Source organism: Mus pahari, chromosome 15 (genome assembly GCF_900095145.1).
Source record: "Mus pahari chromosome 15, PAHARI_EIJ_v1.1, whole genome shotgun sequence".
NCBI classification, from domain to species: domain Eukaryota; kingdom Metazoa; phylum Chordata; class Mammalia; order Rodentia; family Muridae; genus Mus; species Mus pahari.
The window spans coordinates 47557627-47575876 of NC_034604.1; the positions used below are offsets into that span (position 1 = coordinate 47557627).

General features: G+C 44.7%; 1 protein-coding gene across 2 annotated transcripts in view; it reads left to right on the top strand.

Annotated features, from left to right (window-relative positions):
* The window catches only part of Snx24 (sorting nexin 24), a 148390-nt gene that overhangs the window by 128350 nt on the left and 1790 nt on the right, over positions 1-18250 (top strand). For both annotated transcript variants that reach the window (XM_021214858.2, XM_029547150.1), the window contains exons 4-6: positions 11177-11271; positions 12709-12741; positions 13269-13333. In XM_021214858.2, the coding sequence (XP_021070517.1) occupies positions 11177-11271; positions 12709-12741; positions 13269-13333 (193 nt within the window). The remainder of the gene's footprint in view (positions 1-11176; positions 11272-12708; positions 12742-13268; positions 13334-18250) is intronic.

Genomic DNA, 18250 nt, shown 5'->3' on the forward strand with positions numbered 1-18250 from the left:
CTCTCTCTCAAATGTACCTTCAGTCTTTAAGAGATATGTAGTCTACTAGAATATTAATGTAACTCCTTTTATCACTCTTAATAGAAAGCTGTTAGGTCATAAATGTAATTAGAAAGACTTGTATTATCTTCATGCAGACAGTGCCAGGGCATTCCCTGAGGTCATTCTACAGTGTTTGGATAGGCTTTGGGGGAGGAGCTTAAAGAAGCTCTCCATTTCCTAGGGTCCCGCCCACCGGGTGTTAAGGCCCCTCTGGGAGGATTGCCTCCAGCTCATCAGCCTCTAACTTCCCTTGCTCAGCTTCACATCCTTAACCCTGAGCTGACTTCCTTCCAGTGCTGCAGCATGTGTTAACACCTGTAGAGAGAGGCACACACATCTCTCACCTGGTGGTCATTTTCTTGGTTTTTTTGTAATGTACAAGGTATGTGGGCATGGTGGGGGGGGGGTTGTTTGTTTGTTTTAAATGTGCAATTAAAAAAAAAGAATTAAAGTACAATATCAAAGTTAGTAGGGTTTTTCCCCCCAAATATTCTAACTCAAGGTAGTACTTTAAATACAGTATCGAAATTCTGTCTGTCTTCTTTTGTCTCAGTCTCTGCATTTAGTAGTCTGTGGGCCAACAACACACATAACCACCTGCAGTGCAAAGACAGCAACGGAAACAAAGGAGTTCAACTGTTTGTCTCTCAACTGTTGGGCCGTACAGCCGTAAATAATTTTAACTCTTGATTTGTTGACTCAAGATTCCTCATGACCATGAAATCATAGCTAATCTCAAAGACCATGTCCAGGCTGGGTGGTGGTAGCAGGTGCCTTTAGTTCCAGCACTTGGGAGGCGGAGGCGGAGGTGGAGGCAGAGGCAGACAGATTTCTGAGTTCAAGGCCAGCCTGGTCTACAGAGTAAATTTGAGGCCAGCCAGGACTACACAGAGAACCCTGTCTCAAAAACAAAACAAAAAAATGAAAAAGAGGAGGAAGAAGAGGGAAGAGGAGAAGAAGAGGAGGAGGGAGAGAAGGAGGAGGTAGAAGAAGAGGAGGGGGGATGAGGAGGAAGAGGAGGAGGAAGAAGAGGAAGAGGAGGAGGAGGGATCATTTCCATGTTCCAGCAAGAGGTAGAAGGGAAGGAGATGGAGAGATGAACAAAAAGTGGGTTCCTGGAGCCTGGTTGTTCATTTTGGCAGAGCCTGCTTATCTCTCCCACTCTGTGCTCATTCCCAACCATCTGTGGAGAGGACCACACTGCATCTTGCTTGCTGCTGTCTTCTCTCCCCGCTCGGTGGTGTCTGTTTGGACCACTGCTAAGGTATCTGCATTTGATGTGAACAACTCACTGACTGCATTTTTCACTGTAGCCGAGAAACAAGTACATCCTCACACCCCTTTTTCGTGATCTCCTTTACAGATTACCTTCTGGGTTTAGACCTAGGATCCACTTCCACCCAGGCCACTTTTCCTTCCTTGAATTGTTTCTCCGAGGACTTGCTCTGGGTCTTGAATGCCATTGCCTGTTACACTGTCCAGCCATTTTCCATTGTGTTCCGGCTAATGGACTTTGCTCACTGAGGGCTCTTAAGTCCATGTAAAACTAATTACGCCTCAGCCACAGCATTGTTTAACCAAGTGACATACAGCTGTGTTTGTAATTGCACAGATAGGCATCCTCTTAACTACAGTGCAGTAGGGATGTGTGTACCCAGGAGGGCCCAGTCCTTCTGGACTGTACCACTCCAGCCGTGCTGGAGCTGGGTCAAGCAGCAAAGGCAGAGAACGCTATAAGTAAGCCAGAGGCGAAAGCACTGGAGGAATGCAAGAGACATAAGAGAGCAAATTGTTTTCGGGCACTTTAAAAACCATCAATTCACCACCACCCATGGGCTGTGCTAATTAAAAATCTTTCATTAAAATCTAGTGTACCAAGGCCTCCCTCAGGCAACATCTTGCAAGTCCAGTTGTGATCACTATTCCTTCCTGAAAAGAATAGGATATCACTTCCATAAACGTGGTGGATAAATTTGTATTTAATTAATTTCTAGCTAAATCATTTGAGTTACTTAAGTCACCTTTGGCTTGCTCTGTAACACGCTGTTTTACTCAAATGCATTTAGTCCACAGACCTTGGTTTTGACTGACAGGTCAGTAATTGGCTTATAGTTGTGTCAGAGTTTGTTTGCCTGTTTGATTTTCTTGCATCGTCAAGAAAATGGCAAATAAAGTGTTTTCTATAGTCAAAGCATAGTTTTATCCGATATGTTTGGTCATTTTTTCTTCTCATAGCACCTCATGTATACACTAGGAAAATGCTCTACCGCAGAGCTGTATCCCATACTTTAACAGAATCAGGCTGGCCAGAAGTGGCCTAGCAGGCCTTGAGTAGTTTTGAAGCCAAGGCTCTGTTTTATTATCTTGAGCTCTGTGTAGGTGTGTGTCTGCATATGGATATGTACAGGGGAGTGCAGGTCTCTGAAGAAGCCTCTGATCCCCTGGAGCTGGAGTTACAGACAGCTGGGAGCCACCTGACACTGTGCTGGGACCAAACTCAGATCCCCTGTAGGACAGCAAATGCTCTTAACCACTGAGCCATTTCTCCGGCCTCTGCCTCTGGGATTTTTTTTTTTATATGCTAGTACAAATTAGCTGAGATGTTAAGATAAAATTTAAATCCGAAGAAAGGAATGTATTTTTAAATTCCAGTGGCTGATTTTAATTTACCTGTGGTTTGAGTTGAACTTATAAATGCAACAAAAAGTATATATATATATATATTGGGAAAAGCAAAACCGTTCAAGAAAATTCAGTCACTATTAACCACTGCCCACTGCAGAAAAGTTTTTAAAATTATATATTTATTTTATGCGTATGTGTATTTTGTGAACCAGAAGAGGGCATCTGATCCCGTGAGACTCCAGTTATAGAAGTTACAAGCCACCATGTGAGTGCTGGCAATGAACTCAGGATCTCTGGAAGAGCACCCAGTGCTCTCTAACAGCTGATCTCTCCAGGCCCAGAAATCTGCTTTTTAGGAGCAGGGAAAAACCAAAAAAGGGAAGGAAGACTTATGTTGAACTTGACCTACAGTGAATTCCCACATATAAAGTCCTGCTAAAGCTGAGTTTGAACCCCCAACTATAAAACCCAGAAGAGAATCAACAGCCATGATGAAGGTGAGTGAATGAGTGCACATACACACATGGACACACAGACACATGGGCACACACAGACACACACACAAACACACACACACACAGACACACACACACACACACACACACATACACATACACAGACACACATGGACATACACACAGACACTAGATCAGTTAAGAAACATTTTGGGGATAGCCAAAGGAAAAAAAATGAGTTCTTGGCCATTTGGATCAGAAGAATGCTACCATTGCCCCAGTTGTAGTTAAAATATAAGTCAGATCCTATCATACATATCTAGGTATCATACCCACCATCCATGGAAGATTACTTACAGGCCCTCAAGTCCCCTAGGAAGTCCTTCCCATAACCATCCTGCCAGCCCCTCTAGCTTCTGCTCTCCCATTCTGTTATTCCATGTTAATATTTTTCCTGGCCACTTTTCAGGCTTCTCCTGTGTTCTTCCACAGGTCATTGACAAAGTTGTGCTTTCTGTTTAGAATAACTCATTCTCTTTACCCTTATTAGCTCACTGAACTCTCAGCGCCAGAGTCCCTTCCCCAGGGAAGCTGTCCTTCTCCCTATGGGTTAATAAGGGCAATTTGCTACTAACGATCAAGGAGAATAGCTACTTCCTTTCAAGATACTAACCCTGTTTGCAGTTTCCTGTTCACTTACTGTAATTACAGGTACACCATCCACTTCAGCTCCAGAGGGTAAGCCCCAGGAGGCAGCACATTGTCTATGTGGCTGAACACCTTGTCCCTAGCTCTATGCTTATGCAGGGTAGAGACAGACATATTTATATAAGTAGATAATGCAGAAACAGAGCATAAGATCTGAGATTAAGGTAGCCCAGGGTAGTTGATTTCCTAGTTTCTACAGTTTGGTAGTCATCCATCCATCCATCCATCCTTAGAGACATAGCCTCAATAGATTGCCCTGACTGACCTGGATCTCTCTATGTTGACCAGACTAGCCATGAGCTCATAAAGATAAATCTGGGTACTTGGATTAAAGCTGTGTACTACCATATCTGGTCAAAAATTATATTGGCAGAGTGGCACACGTCAGAAGTTGAAAGCAGAAGAGTCAAGGGTTCAAAGCAAGCTTAAGTTATGTAATGAGTTCCAGGCTAGCCTAGGGTACATTGTGAGACCTTGTTTTTTTTTTTTTTTTGGGGGGGGTGTTTGTTTTTGGTTTTGGGTTTTTTATTTTTGTTTTTTGTTTTGTTTTTTTGTTTGTTAGGTTTTTTGTTTGTTTGTTTGTTTGTTTTTGAGACAGGGTTTCTCTGTATGGCTGTCCTGGAACTCACTTTGTAGACCAGGCTGGCCTCGAACTCAGAAATCCACCTGCCTCTGCAGAGATTTGGGCCAGAAAGATGGCTCAGTGGGAGCAGGCACCCGACACCAATGCTGTCGTGAGTTTAATCTCGGTGACTCACAAGATGGAAGGAGACAGCTGATTCCTGCCCGTTGCCTCTGCCCTCCATTTTCATGTCACATGCACACACGTGTGTGCACACACACACACACACACACACACACACACAAAATACAATACATTTTTAAATGAAAATTTTAAAAGAATTTCTTTCAAACTTTCTTAACCCCAATCACATTATTTCTTTACAAATTTTTCATTCCTTAAGTAGGCCTTTCTTGGCATTCAACTTCCCATGTAGGTCCTTGGATTCTTCTTTTTTATAAGACAGTCTGCAAAGGGAAGGGAAGCCTTAACAGCCAGCTGTTTGAATTCTGTAAGTAGCACAAGTTCTGCCAAGGCACAGGCTAGACATACCTTGGGGATGGGGTCACATCAAAACAAAGACTGCATGAGGCCCCGGGTTCTTCAGCTACACACCTGCTTCTTATTTTTTAAGAGGGTTGCAATCTTCCTGAGATCTGTGTAATGCATTTTTTTTTTTAAATCACTTCACTAGTTGGCTCATTGTGTGAATTGTGACTGAGTGCCGAGAGGTGGCTAAGTGGGAGACTGAGGACCACAGAGCCTCCACGAGCTTGTAGGCTTGGGTCCCAGAGGACGGTGACACTGAGGCCCACTTACTGCTGTGAGGAGATATTGATTCCCCTCCTCCCCCTGTTCTCAACGACTCCTCTGAAGTAGGTATGGTGTGAAGCCTCCTTCACAGACAAGAGAAGAAAAACTGTCACGGTGAACTTTGTCACTCCCCAAATCAGACATTTCAGACCAAACTAGATGGAATGGAAACCATTTAGAGGACTCCCTAAAACCTCCTGACTTCAGAAACAAAGAGGTCCCCCTGCAACCGTAAAGCATCCTCACGGGGAGACCATGCATGCAGTCCACAGCAACCTTATAGAGGAAAATATGTGTGCTGTGGATGTATGCATGTGTGCGTATGTTTAATGTTTTGAAAAGGTAATAAAAGGATCAAGCAACAGAGCGCTGTGCCGTGATCACAGAAGGTTAGCAGAGTGGGCTCATTCGAGCTTTCAAGATGTTCCCTTCCTGTTATAATTGGCTGCTGGGTAGGCTTGGCCCTAACTAGAATGCCAGCGTTCGATTTCACCGTGTCCTCAAGGAGACGTGTCACCATTTATGCTGGCTTCAGTGACAATTTTCTAAAATGGAAACTCGTGGGAAATCATTACAGTGTTTATCCGTCCCCCCCTGTCGGATGGTGTTACGCTGTGATATTTTACCAGTGTTTTCTACCGCATGATGGCATCTCGCAGAGGTTAAGGCAGAACAGGTCCCTCTGTAATTTTGTGACCACATTTTACTTGCTGCAGAAGAAAGGATAACTGACAATTAAGTATTTGGGATGCCACAGAAAGAACATGTGCAACTAATCATTGCCACCCTTTGGGACCGTGATTTTATAAAGCTGATAAGGTGGAAAAATCGGGGTTTTGTGATTTGTGTTACATGATGATAATTGCACCTTTTCAATAAAAACGACATTTCTGCAGTAAACACTGAGCTGGCGAAGCTGCTCTACCAATGCCATTGTTTTTCTGCCCCATTCAGACAGGGGTTTGTAAATGGCTTTATAGAGTAGGATACACACACACATGCACACACACAATGCTATGTAGAGAAAAATAATAAAAGTTTGGCCTTTACAAAGCATACTTAGTTGCCCAGTTCTAATACTTATTAGAGTTTTAATGTTTATTAGATGCCGTTTTACCCAAGCCTGTCACATTACATTACACACTCAGCACGGTCCGGTGATTTCACCCCGTTTCCAGTGTCGTCGTTGTACTCACATGCATGTATTTGAGACATATTCCAAAATGATAGACTGGAGGAGTGAAGATTCATGGCTGTGTTTTCGGGTCATCTGTGGGGTGCTAAAGGGCTCTCCTCCAGCTCGGTGTTTAGTCTTTCTTCCCCCCCCCCCCCCCCCGCACTGGCCATTCTCCTAGTTTCACTGAGCAGGCGTCAGCGCGAGGTAGACCTCTTCCCTGTTGAATGAGGCAGACTGCTTTGAACCTGCTGAGTTACCAGTGGGTTACCAGCTACCAGCTACCAGCTACCAGCTACCCTTCTTACTGGAAGAGCCACCTCTCCCCCCAGCCCACTGCTGTCTCTTTGTTTGAGCAGCCTACTACTTTGGAAATCATGGTCTCATGGTTACTGTCACCGCTGCCTCTGGCCCTTCCTCAGTGTATAGGTCTATCACGCTCTTTCTGTCTCTTGGATTGCAGCGGGAGGGAGGGGCAACTGCACTGAGTGAGCTGGGGGCATTCAGCTCTCTTGACAGCTCATAGAAGAAGCCCTTCATGCTGACCCCACCACTGGAGACCCATAGCATTTGAGTGGAAAGCTACTCTCTGTCTTGGGTCTGTGATTAATTGTGCCTTTTCCAGTATTTTTCTCAGTGCTTAGACCTGTGAAATGCAATGGGACTTATTTCTGAACTTTTCTCTAATTTGTCCAGTTCATTTTGAATTACACTCTCTTCATAAATTACTTGCCAGGCCTCACATGCCAGCTTTGCAGGAATGGGTGAACAGCGTGGAAACCCTGCTACCAGGGACTTAGGACATCAACTAAACAGCACTGACCCCAGGACCTTATAGCGTCCTGCCACCAAAGTGCTTCTCACCTGACAGGTGTAGAGGCCTAGGCTTCACCAGCCACAGTTGGAGAGTGTCAAATATTTTCCCTAACAGTTCCTCGGGTTTAGGAACCCTACACACTATTGTTACACTTTGAGTTGTATATAGAAGGCACAGAACACAGAAGTAGTAAACGTGGAATGCTTCTTAGAACGAGTGAAGTGATAGATTTTGGTCTGTCAGGAAGAATACTTTATCATAGTGACTTCGATGCTTAGACAAATATTTTTAACCACAGTCCAGAGCTACAGACAGTGATGTGGATGGAGCAGACAGTTCCAGCAAGGTCCTGTTTGACAGGAGGGAAGACCCCAAACAGGAAGCCAGTACATCTTTTGGGAAGCTTGTGAATAGCACTGGTCTGTGTGTCAGGTCCCAGGCCAAGTGTGAGTGCTCAGGGATCTGACTGTGTAGCTCAGCTAAAACGGGAGGTCCTCTGCTAGGCTGTCAGGGTTTGCATTGCCTCTGAGGGAGGGGGGAGGGAGGGAGGGAGGGAGAGAGAGGGGAGAGGGAGGAAGGAGGGACGGGGAGAGAGGTGGAAGTGAAGGAGTGAGAGACACACAGATAGACAGACAGACAGACAGACAGACAGACAGACTGAGACTTAGTTTTATCCAGTTTTTATTTTAAATGGATCCACAAATCACATATGATCTGTTCACTGCATAGATAATCATCCAAGCTTTTCACGTGGGTAAAATGAGTTCAGGATCAAGACAGCAGAAAACACACAAAAGGGAGAGAGTGAAATCTCTCACATGCTAGTTGTGTGCCAGAGTCTCCTGGAGATGTCTCCTTGAATCCTCACGAGAACCCCCTAAGTACAAGGAGGAAGGATGCAGACGGAGACCATCCACGAAACCCACGTGCCTTGTGCACCCCACTGCCTGGAGGGTAAAAATGAATTCCATCAAAGATTAACAAAGACATGCAATCTAAACCAATGGGGGCATAATTTCATATTTTAAAAATGTGATTTTTTTTTCAATGCAGCTGGGAGTTTATCTGGAGAATAAAGTTGGGGATTCAAAGCAGATGGGTTCTGGGAAGATGTGGGATGAGTCAGGGCGTGGCTTTGAAAAGCAATGGTCGCTCCTGAGACTGAGCATTTCAAGCACTGAGGATGGAAATAGAACAGCTGAGAGGCCCTGCTTGCCGTTCCACCTCCCGCATGAGATCATGTGTTTATGGCCCGAAAGGCTGAGTTGACCTAATTTAATTCCTTTTTGGCATCTCTGTACTAATTAATGACAGTTGTTTCATTTGTATATATTAAATTAGGTGGATTTTTCATCTTTGGACTGATTCTTTTTTTGTGTGTGTGCAAGGTTTCCTAACAGAGCCGAGGAATATAACAGACCACATAACAGAAAGCCCTACCCATTCCCCCTGCACACACAGGTGCCACTTCCTTTATGACACTAAATGCCAGAGAGAAGCTTGACCATTGTTCTCTGGAAAATATGAATTGAGACTGTCCAGGGAACAAAAATAGGTGCTCGTAAGTTTCTAGAGTTTTCTGTATTTCTTTCTGCCAGGATGTCTTACCTAAAACAATGTGGTCATCTGTTTGGAGAACCCCAGGGAGAGTGAGCAGAATTAATTCCTGTCCCTGTGTGCAGTGTAAACAGCTTTTTGCCTGTCTTTTGTCATTAATGATCATGCTGTGGATGTAGCCAGTGCATTGTAAGCCAATCTGTCAAGGCAAATAAACAATTCACCTTGTTAAAATTCCCTAAATCTTGCATTAATAAAACCAAAGTAACCTCCTGAACACTCAAGAGATGTCTCCCTCCATACTGCGTGATGGATGGTATGTCCAAAGAGCCTGGAAATTAAGTAGTTCGGGTCATTAAAAGTGTCCCACACTTCTTATTGATTTAATTTATTTTAAAAAGGTAAGGGCAGAGATAAGGATTTTGCATCCTCCTTCATTTTTTTTTTTAAATTTTTTTTTTTTTAAATCTGAAGGCTACCACCTCTGCAAGTAGTTAAAACTATTCCTGGAGCAAATTGCCCCATACTTATCACAGCATTAAGTTTTATCGTTCAAATGACTGTTACGTCGTCCCGTTAAGCAGACATCTAGGAATATCTTGGTAGTCCTTGCAGCCTGTGTCACAGCACGAATATCCAGAACTTCTAGAGCTACTGAAACGAGCATCTCTGGGCATTCGGAAATCCCCTTGGGTAGGTGGAATTTGAGATAAATGTCAAACAATTTGAAAGAAATGAACTGAAATGTAGGGAATTATCTCTGTGGGCAGAGAGCGCCTTCCCTCCTTTTGTCTTCTCAAGTTTTTTTGTTTTTTTCTCGTGCATAATTAGGAAAAGAATATTATATCTGAGATGGGAGGTGCATGGATGGGTCAGTGGGAGGGAGAGCATTCAGTGTGATACAGTATTTTAACTACCATCGTACTCTAAGTTGTTTGAGCTACGTTTACTTCCTTCTTTATCCCATATGCCAATGAACACACCACCCTGCTCACTGCTGTATCTCAGCACCTGATACAAGTATCGATCGATTGTTTATTTAATTAGTCCAATTTATTCAATGAGTAGAGTAGAATTCCCCATCACTTTCTTCTCCTCTCTCTTTCTTTATTCCTTCAGATCTTTCTGGTACAGTGGGGTGTGTGAGGGATGGTGACAGCTCAGACACCCTAACTTTCCAGATGGGCCATCTCTGGGACCTGAACAGCAGGGAGAGTTGGGTACTTCAAGGCATAGGCAGGCCTGGCAGCCTGTGTGGCCCTGATCCGTGTATATGGTCTGAAATGAGTGGTAGGATTCCAGACTCGTGAGAAATGGGGCTACTCGTCATGGAAATGATGGTTTGCCCAAGAAGAACAGGAGCACTCATTTGACCTATTTTTTTTTTATGTTGTTTATTCTGTATGTTGCTGTTATAGCTGTTCCTAAGATGACGTCAGGTAACATTTCATTCATTCTCATCATTCTCTAGATAACATGCAACATGGTCACTTCTAAGTGTAAAGCCAGCACTGAGGAGGTCAAGGCAAGTGAATTCAGGGCCAACCTGGGCTAGATAGCGGACCCTTCACTCAAAGGACAAGCCAAAGAAGTGTTAGGTGGCCTTCGGTACTTTGCCTTACTTGGGGGGGTGGGGTGGGGAGGAGCAGGCATCGAATGTGTAGTCCATTGACACATGTTGGCAGAATCTTTAAAAATGCATAAATATGAAAATGCACTCCACATTCCTCGACGTTGCATAATTTGGTCTTCGACGTGCTGACACATTTATGCCATTATGCCAGCTCTTTAGCAAAGCTATTTAAGTGGAAGAACTTTATAGATTTTTTTTTCGATAGATACCCTGATTTACACTTAGTGGTAAAGTTGTCACTGACCCTTTAAGTGGAGCTGTCCAGATGGCAATAAATGTCAACTGACCCTAGTACAGAAGCAGGTGGTAACTAAGGGCTTAGACTAAATCTTCCAGATGGGAAAACTGCAGGATTTCCTAAGAGTGGTGGTGTGCTTTGGAAATGTAAATACTTTATCACTCATTAGTTTAAAAAAAAAATGATTTGTGGATCTTAACAGTGTTGCTGATATGCCTGGGGTTGGACTGTGCAGGCTGGATCAGAGTCTCTGTGAAGGCAGGGGGCGTGTCCAGTGCTTCCCCAATGAGTGTCTGTTGGTGAGCATCTGAAGGCTGGAGGTGCCTCTGTAAATCTGGCCTGAAGCAGTAGATAAAGTGCAGGGTGTGCGCATGCTGTATGGATGTGCGCCAGCCTGAACCTGTGATGGGTGGTGTGGAGACCACTCCTCATCAGTTGTGAGGAGTGTTGCTGGGGCAGACTTTGATGGACAGTTATGACTTTTGATAGCGTTCTTTTGACAGACGTCCCTCCCATTTCTAATTCTTTTTTTTTTTCCTGCTTTTTCCACAGGCCGTCATTTTGGAGAATGAAGAGCTTCCCAAACTCTTCCTTGACTTCCTCAATGTAAGGCACTTGCCCTCTCTACCAAAAGCAGAAAGCTGTGGGTAAGAACCTGACGCTTACGTGTGGGTGTGGTTTTAAAGTTACTCTTCATAGCAAACATCACAGGGCGGTCTGGCCACACCTAAGCTCTTGGTCGAGACACCCCTCTCTCATCCCTGTGCTTATTGTGAGAAGCATCCCTCCTGAGTCTTCATCTCCATCTTGTAGCAGACAGTCCCTGCAAAGCCAGGCGTAGGCATGAGGAATTCACCTGTCGAATAATGGTGTCACTTAGTGTCATGGATGGTAATGACGAGCCCAGACAGTGTAACTGAGAACAGTCCTTTGGCTTGTGCCAAGTATTCATACAGCTTTTTAAAGATATACTTTTATTGTCTAAGTGTGTGCATGTGTCTGTATGTGCTTTGTTTGTAGAGGAGGTGCCTGTGGAAGTCACAGGAGGGCACAGACCCTCCAGAGATGGCGTTACAGGAGGTTGTGAGCTGCACAACATGGGTGCTGAGATTCAAACCCAGGTCCTCTGAAAAAGCAGCAAGTGCTCCTAACCACCAGGCCTCGCCATCTCTCCAGCCCCCATACTCTATAGGTTTAAAGCTATAGATACCGACTTTAGGGATCACTGATCCAACACCTCTCATTTGGATGTTTGTCAGAAGCACAGTATTTAAGTGTTTTCCCCAAGACTTGCAAGTGGCAGAACCCAGGCCTTCCACGGGGGCCTGCTTTCTTTGACTGCTGCTTCTCCCCCAGGAGCTCCGAAGTGATGGGTTCTAGTCCCTGTCAACTGTAGACCTAGAGGCGCAACATCCCAGCAGCCAGAGAAAGTTCTTCTAAAGAATGAAATCCACAGCAAGCCAGGCTGAGTGAGCCTCTGAAATCAGTCAGTGGCGGTGTGGCCCAGTCAGCCAGTCCACAGAGAAATAAGGCAAATCCAGCAGGGGAAAGGGCTTTACCCATCACCCCCTTCTGTCTCCAGTCCTTACTGAGATCAGACTAAACCCGAGCTGTGTGCTGAATGCAGGGCAGCAGACACCTGTCACCACTCATCAAAACTGTTGGCTCAAGGCCCTTGCTGCTCACCCCGGAGCCCGAATCATGTTCCACACACACCAAGTAATCTCTGGAGCCAATGTGTTCTGTCCCAACCCTCCCTTCCTGGGAGTGCAGGTTCATAGACACACAGAGACATTAACCGTAACAGGGGAAATTAGGTCTTTTTACTTCTATTTCAACCTCAAGAATAGTAGAAGGCTATGCAATTTTTAAATGATCTTCAATAAAATTGAAATCTCCGGAATGTTCCAGGCTAAAAGTTACTTAAGATGAGTCACTGACCATGCTGTGGCCCCGCATGCTCTCTCAGTTTTTCTGTTTGTTTCCCAATTCAGTGCTGAGGATATAATTTTTTTTTTGTTTGGTTGGCACAAATATTGGCCCGACTTATTTGGTCTTTTTCTTTTCTTTTATAAACATTTCAGGTCTTTTGATGAGACGGAATCTGAAGAGTCAAGGTAAGAACTTAGTCAGCCAAGAGTTAGGATAATCAGTAATAAAACTGCAGTTTGTTAAGTTTGTAACTATCCATGGAAGACGTGTTTAAAGTCATGTTTCTCTTAAAAAACCTTTGTTGGATATTGGTTTTAAGGTGATAAATATTTGATAGGGATTTTCATGAGGATTTGATAGAGAATTGTCTAAAATTAGGAATGAAAAATAATGAAGATCCCTACATAGCATCACACAAACAATAAGAATACTGGTTTACCTCTGATCAGATCACAGAGTTGTGGGAAAGTACTTCCCCGCAGTGGCTCCTACTGCAAAGATGAGTGTCTGTTTCATTTCCCAGAGAGGAATATCTGGAAGGCACTTGCTCCCTTAATTTCCCTCCGCGTTTTTGCTGTTATTCACCCACACTGGTAGAGGCGGAGTCCTGAAGACGTCCCACCAGCAGTTTGATCCCCTCAAAGCTAGTTTGTAGTGTTTTCTGTTTACCATCGTCCCCTGATGCTGACATGCCTGTTTTTGACCTTTCCAGCAAGCTGTCCCACCAGCCGGTGCTGCTGTTCCTTGGGGATCCATACGTCTTGCCTGCAGCCAGCGGTAATCAAACCTGTCATCTGCTACAGCTCTTTACTGATCTGCCCCTGCACCACATAAACCACGTTTGTAATACGGGTCTAACAGAGTGACATCGGTCCAGGGCTTAATCATCTGCCAATAAACCAGGGCTCTCGGAGTAAGAGACATTTAGAATTTTAATTGGGGCCGGCCTTTTCAGGAGGAAATGTAATTTTTCTTTCTCTCTTCCTTGCCTATTTTGAATTAGAGAAAGAAGGGATAAAGGTATTTATTTTTATCCCTCCCTTTTTGTGATGTTACTTAGACTGCTGTTTGTTTTCATCTAGATGACAGAGTTCAACCTCAAGGTTCTAGTCCTTCTTAAAAATGCTTCTTTCCAAAAGCCTTGTGTATTTATTGCAGGTATACCTGTGTTCCTATCTAGATTTCAGTGTCTTTGATGGTAACCTAGACATTTTTAAGTTGTATATTTTAAGTGCAACTAATTGATTTAAGTGTAACCATAATCGATATTTTAGCATGCAACCTTTTACAGTTCCAATCCCCAAGAGTCCTTCTCAAAGTGTTCTCCTATGTACCACTCCCAGAGGGCATTCACAGGCAAAATCTACAAGCAGCCTTATAAAATAGGCTCAGCAGGTAATATCACTGGCTAAAGGACAAAATCCAGGCTCAGGGATGTGGTGACTGGCCAGGCTCAGGTGGACCGTCCGAGGCCTGGGCTTTCCCTTTCTTTCAGCATCTGGGGTCTCCAGGCTCTGAGAATCAGAAGGATGACAGCCACACGAGAGCACAAGGGAGCCATTGCTTCTACCAACAAAACCTTCCTACAAGCTGGAAGAGGGGGCTCTCTCAGTAGCATGGGGCTTGTATTAAGATCACCCCACTTAGCTACCAGTAATGGAAAGGTGGCCAGGACGCGAACAGAGTTCACTCACAGACTCCTCTGAGTGATCAGAGAGCTGCCTCAGCTGTAAAGAATACGATTTCATGGTGGCCTTTTGTGCATGTCTTCTCAGTGAGGAAGAGTTGCTTCTCTTAAGAATCGTTTCCTGCGTTTGATGTATTTGTATATTAGCTGGTGACTACTAAAATATTATATTTAACAGCAATAATGCAACCTGGTCTAGATTAAATACCCATATTATTTTTTAAATGGCTGCATACATAATTTTTCTAGGGATTGTCTCTATTCAGATATTTCATGCACCTGTCCAAAGTTCCTGCCGCAGTGGGGAGACCCAGACGGTGACTGGACAGGAGTATGGAGGAGCTGGGTGGGAGGGTCGGCGGACATCTGACGTGCGATCCTTATATCAGGCTGTATAAGGTTATTAAGCAGCACCTGCCACCACTGCCACACAGCACACACTTACACAGCACACACTTACACAGCACACACTTACACAGCACACACTTACACAGCACACACTTTCACAGTGCTGACCAGACGAGCCTCTGAGAAACAACATCAGGGGCAGAGGTGGAAAGAAGGAAGACTGAGGTGTGTGTGTCGTGGGTCACTTGATAGTGTGGACCAAAATAAGGGAAATCTTATTGAGAATAGCTGGAGTTAATGGGTTTGGTGGTCAGGAAGAAACGGAGGTGTGAGGGCCAGCCTTTGTGTTGTTTTCTTAGAATTTTGCCACACCCAGTTTTAGAAATATGATGCCTCTGGCCTTAGAGAAACTTTACCTGTATCATACTGTGCTGTTAAGATGCTTTTCGGCTAGTGGAAAATACTGAATGTGGAGATAATCTGGAGATCTATAAACTCCCATATACAGTCACCTCTCTACATTTCAGACGTTTGCCTAAACATCCTTTTAGAAAATGCTAATACTCAGGGCTGGATAGGTGATTTTTATTGGTAAAGAGATTGCCATCCAAGCATAAAAAGCTGAGTTCCATCCACAGAACCTGCATTTAAAAAAAAAAAAAAAAAAGCCAGGCTTGGTGGTGCAAGCTCTGTAAGCCAGCACTTTAGAGACAGGTATAGGAGGATCCCAGGAATGCACTGGCCAGCATGGCTGAATCAGTGTGCTGTCAGTCACTGAAACCCTGTCTGCAAAAACAAGGTAGACACCTTCTGAGAGGGACCCCGGAGGTTGACCTCCACCTTCCATATGCATGCACACATATGTGTATGCGTGCACGCACGAGCACAAACACACACACACACACACACACACACACACACAGGTTGATAGCTCATTATTACCTTCTTAGCTTTTAACAAAAGTCAAGAGAATATCCTCAACTTTAAAGGTCTGTTTTTTTCTATCTTACGTGTAAAATGTCTTGCCTGCATATACGTATGTGCATGATCTGTGTGCCTGCAGAGGTCCCTGAAACAGGAATTATAAATAGCCGTGAGTCCCCTTGTGGTTGCTAGGAACCAAACCTGGGTCCTCTGCAAGAATAGCGAGTGCTGTGAACTAGTGGGCCAGTTCTTCCCCCCCCGAAAGAACTCTCTTAACCTCTTAACAGCTTCAAAGGCACGTGCTTTTTTCCCTTTGTCTTAACTTTTCTTGAAAACACCGAACAACTCTTTCCAAGGACCAGGTATCCTCAAAGTGGCTGGACATTCTGGACAGTTCTCTTCTTTGTCTTAGGAGCCCTTCCATCAGCTTTAGATGTGTTGGCCACGTCCTCTCCCTTCCAACACTCCTCACCCCTGCCTTTCCCATCAAAGACTGGATGTTGCTGGCTGAGCTTTCCCTTAAATAGTCTCCTGCTTGTGACCTTGAACTAACTCATCTGTGCAACTGAGAGGCAGTATTATTATTTCCAACATAGACACTTGTTCTGGTTTGCAAGAACTCCGGACCATCTCTCCTCACACACTCCTTGGCTCCAGCTACTCTGCAATCCAGTCTGGGCCTCACGTGCACCAACCCTGCAAACACTAACCCTGGGCACCTCCTCTGCCCATCCTGATGACCCTGCCAGCCTGCTGACTCTATGCTGGGCACGTTCAGCACATTCTGTCTAGCACGGTCTCCTGGACACCCTTGTTGCTGGTTCCTACCTCACCTCATTCAAATCTGCTCAAGGAGCCCCTTTACTGTGGGCCTTCTTTCCCTTTCCCATGTCCTGTAACCCGTATGCTGTCTTTTGTCCTTGCATTGAAGCCACTGTCCTGATGTAGAGTTACTCATTGGACATAATGGGGTTTTCATTGTTGTTTTATGGGGCATTGTTGAATCCACTTAAGTAAATATGTTCATGATACAAATTAACTGTATTTAAGTAGACTTTCAGATTTCAGATGGCAAAGGATAACAATATACCACCTATATGGAATGTTTGTTTGGATATTTTGCTGGAAATTAATGGTTCAATTTATTATTATCTGTATGAAAAATGAATTTAAAATTAGAATTAGCCAGACCATTGCTTCAAATACACAGATATATAGTTGCAGGCTTTTAAAGATCTGACCTGTAAAAAAAGAGTGTGTGTGTGTGTGTGTGTGTGCGCGCGTGCGTGCGTGTGTGTGCGTGTGAAGCAGAAAAGCACATACTAAGAAAGCCAGTGTCATCATCCAGAGATAGCTCACTACTCATGTAGTGGAGAGATTGGTTAAAATATTTCACTTGTATCATTTGCTTGCTAGCACCTGTCCTATGGCCTGGACAGAGACCGTATCTTCCTTATATTTCCAGTAACTAGATGGGTGCATGGCCTGTGGAAAAGACCAGGTATTTACTGTGTGTCAGGCCCAGTCCGTGAACTCGGTCAGTCACCAACTTTAACCTGTAAGGAAGGTGTGAGATCATCTTCACTCTTCCCACAGCTCAGCTGGAGTCAGAGAGCTGGGGGGGGGGGGGGGGGCTACCTGGGATGCAGAGCCATTTCAAGAAAGGTTTGCCAAGGTAAACTTGTCAGTGATCCAGCTAGTTACTTGCCCCTTGCCCTTGACCAGACTCACCAGTATCTCCAACCCAGAAGGTCCCAAACTGAGCTGACTGGCTTCTAGTCCACCCTCCTTCTTCAGCATCCCCCAACACCCTCAGGCTAAGTAGACAAAAGCCCAAGGAGCCCCTGTGGTGACTTCCGTTGTTACCGCTTTCTTCTCCTTCCCTGCTTCCTCCCTCTCCTTTCTTCCAGCCCCTTTTGTGAGACAGTCTCACTATAGACTGTATAATTTACAGTCACTATATAATCCAGGTTGGCCTTTATCCTGAGGTCCTGCCTAAGCCTTCAATTCCTGTGATCACAAGCGCGAACCACCCCATCTAGCTTGACCCTTCAGTTCTCCCTGTTATCCGTAGTCACTTGTGTGTATCATCGGGCCACCGCGCCCTTCCTTCCTCAATCCATCCACTTCTCTGTGTCCTCTGTCAGGATCTCCCTCCACACTGCGGCAGTGACCATGTGGATCTGTGCCCACCCCATACCTCTCCAGTCCGTTTTCTGAGTGACAGTCTTCTCTTCAAAATTTTATCTTATCTCACTTCATGAGGATAGCTTCTCTATAGGGAGTGGGTATTAAGGTATTGGGCCGTTTGCATAATAACTCTCTAACGTATTGGTCCATTTGCATAATAACTCCATTCAGAGTGTTCAGCTTTCACCTAACTCCTGATGTAACTGTATGCATATCGAGGCTTAGACGAACTAGCCGAGCCACGGGGAGACTGAGCCCCCTGCCCAGTTCATACTACTCACCTGCCCTGACACTAGAAACTGGCGCAACGCACTGCGGGTACCACTGTGTCTCTTTTATGCCTTCTACAGAAATGAGACTGGCTTTTCACATTTGACAGAAGGACTTGTTAGGACTTGGCCCTTTCGGGTTAAAAAGACAAGCCCTGTCGTTCTGTCCTTGAGACGCGTGCCCACAAGTGCACACACAGCTTGGACTGAGTGCCTCCCTAAGCCCCCATGGGGGGAAAAAAAAAACGCAGCCAAGTATTCCCAGTAGAAATCTTG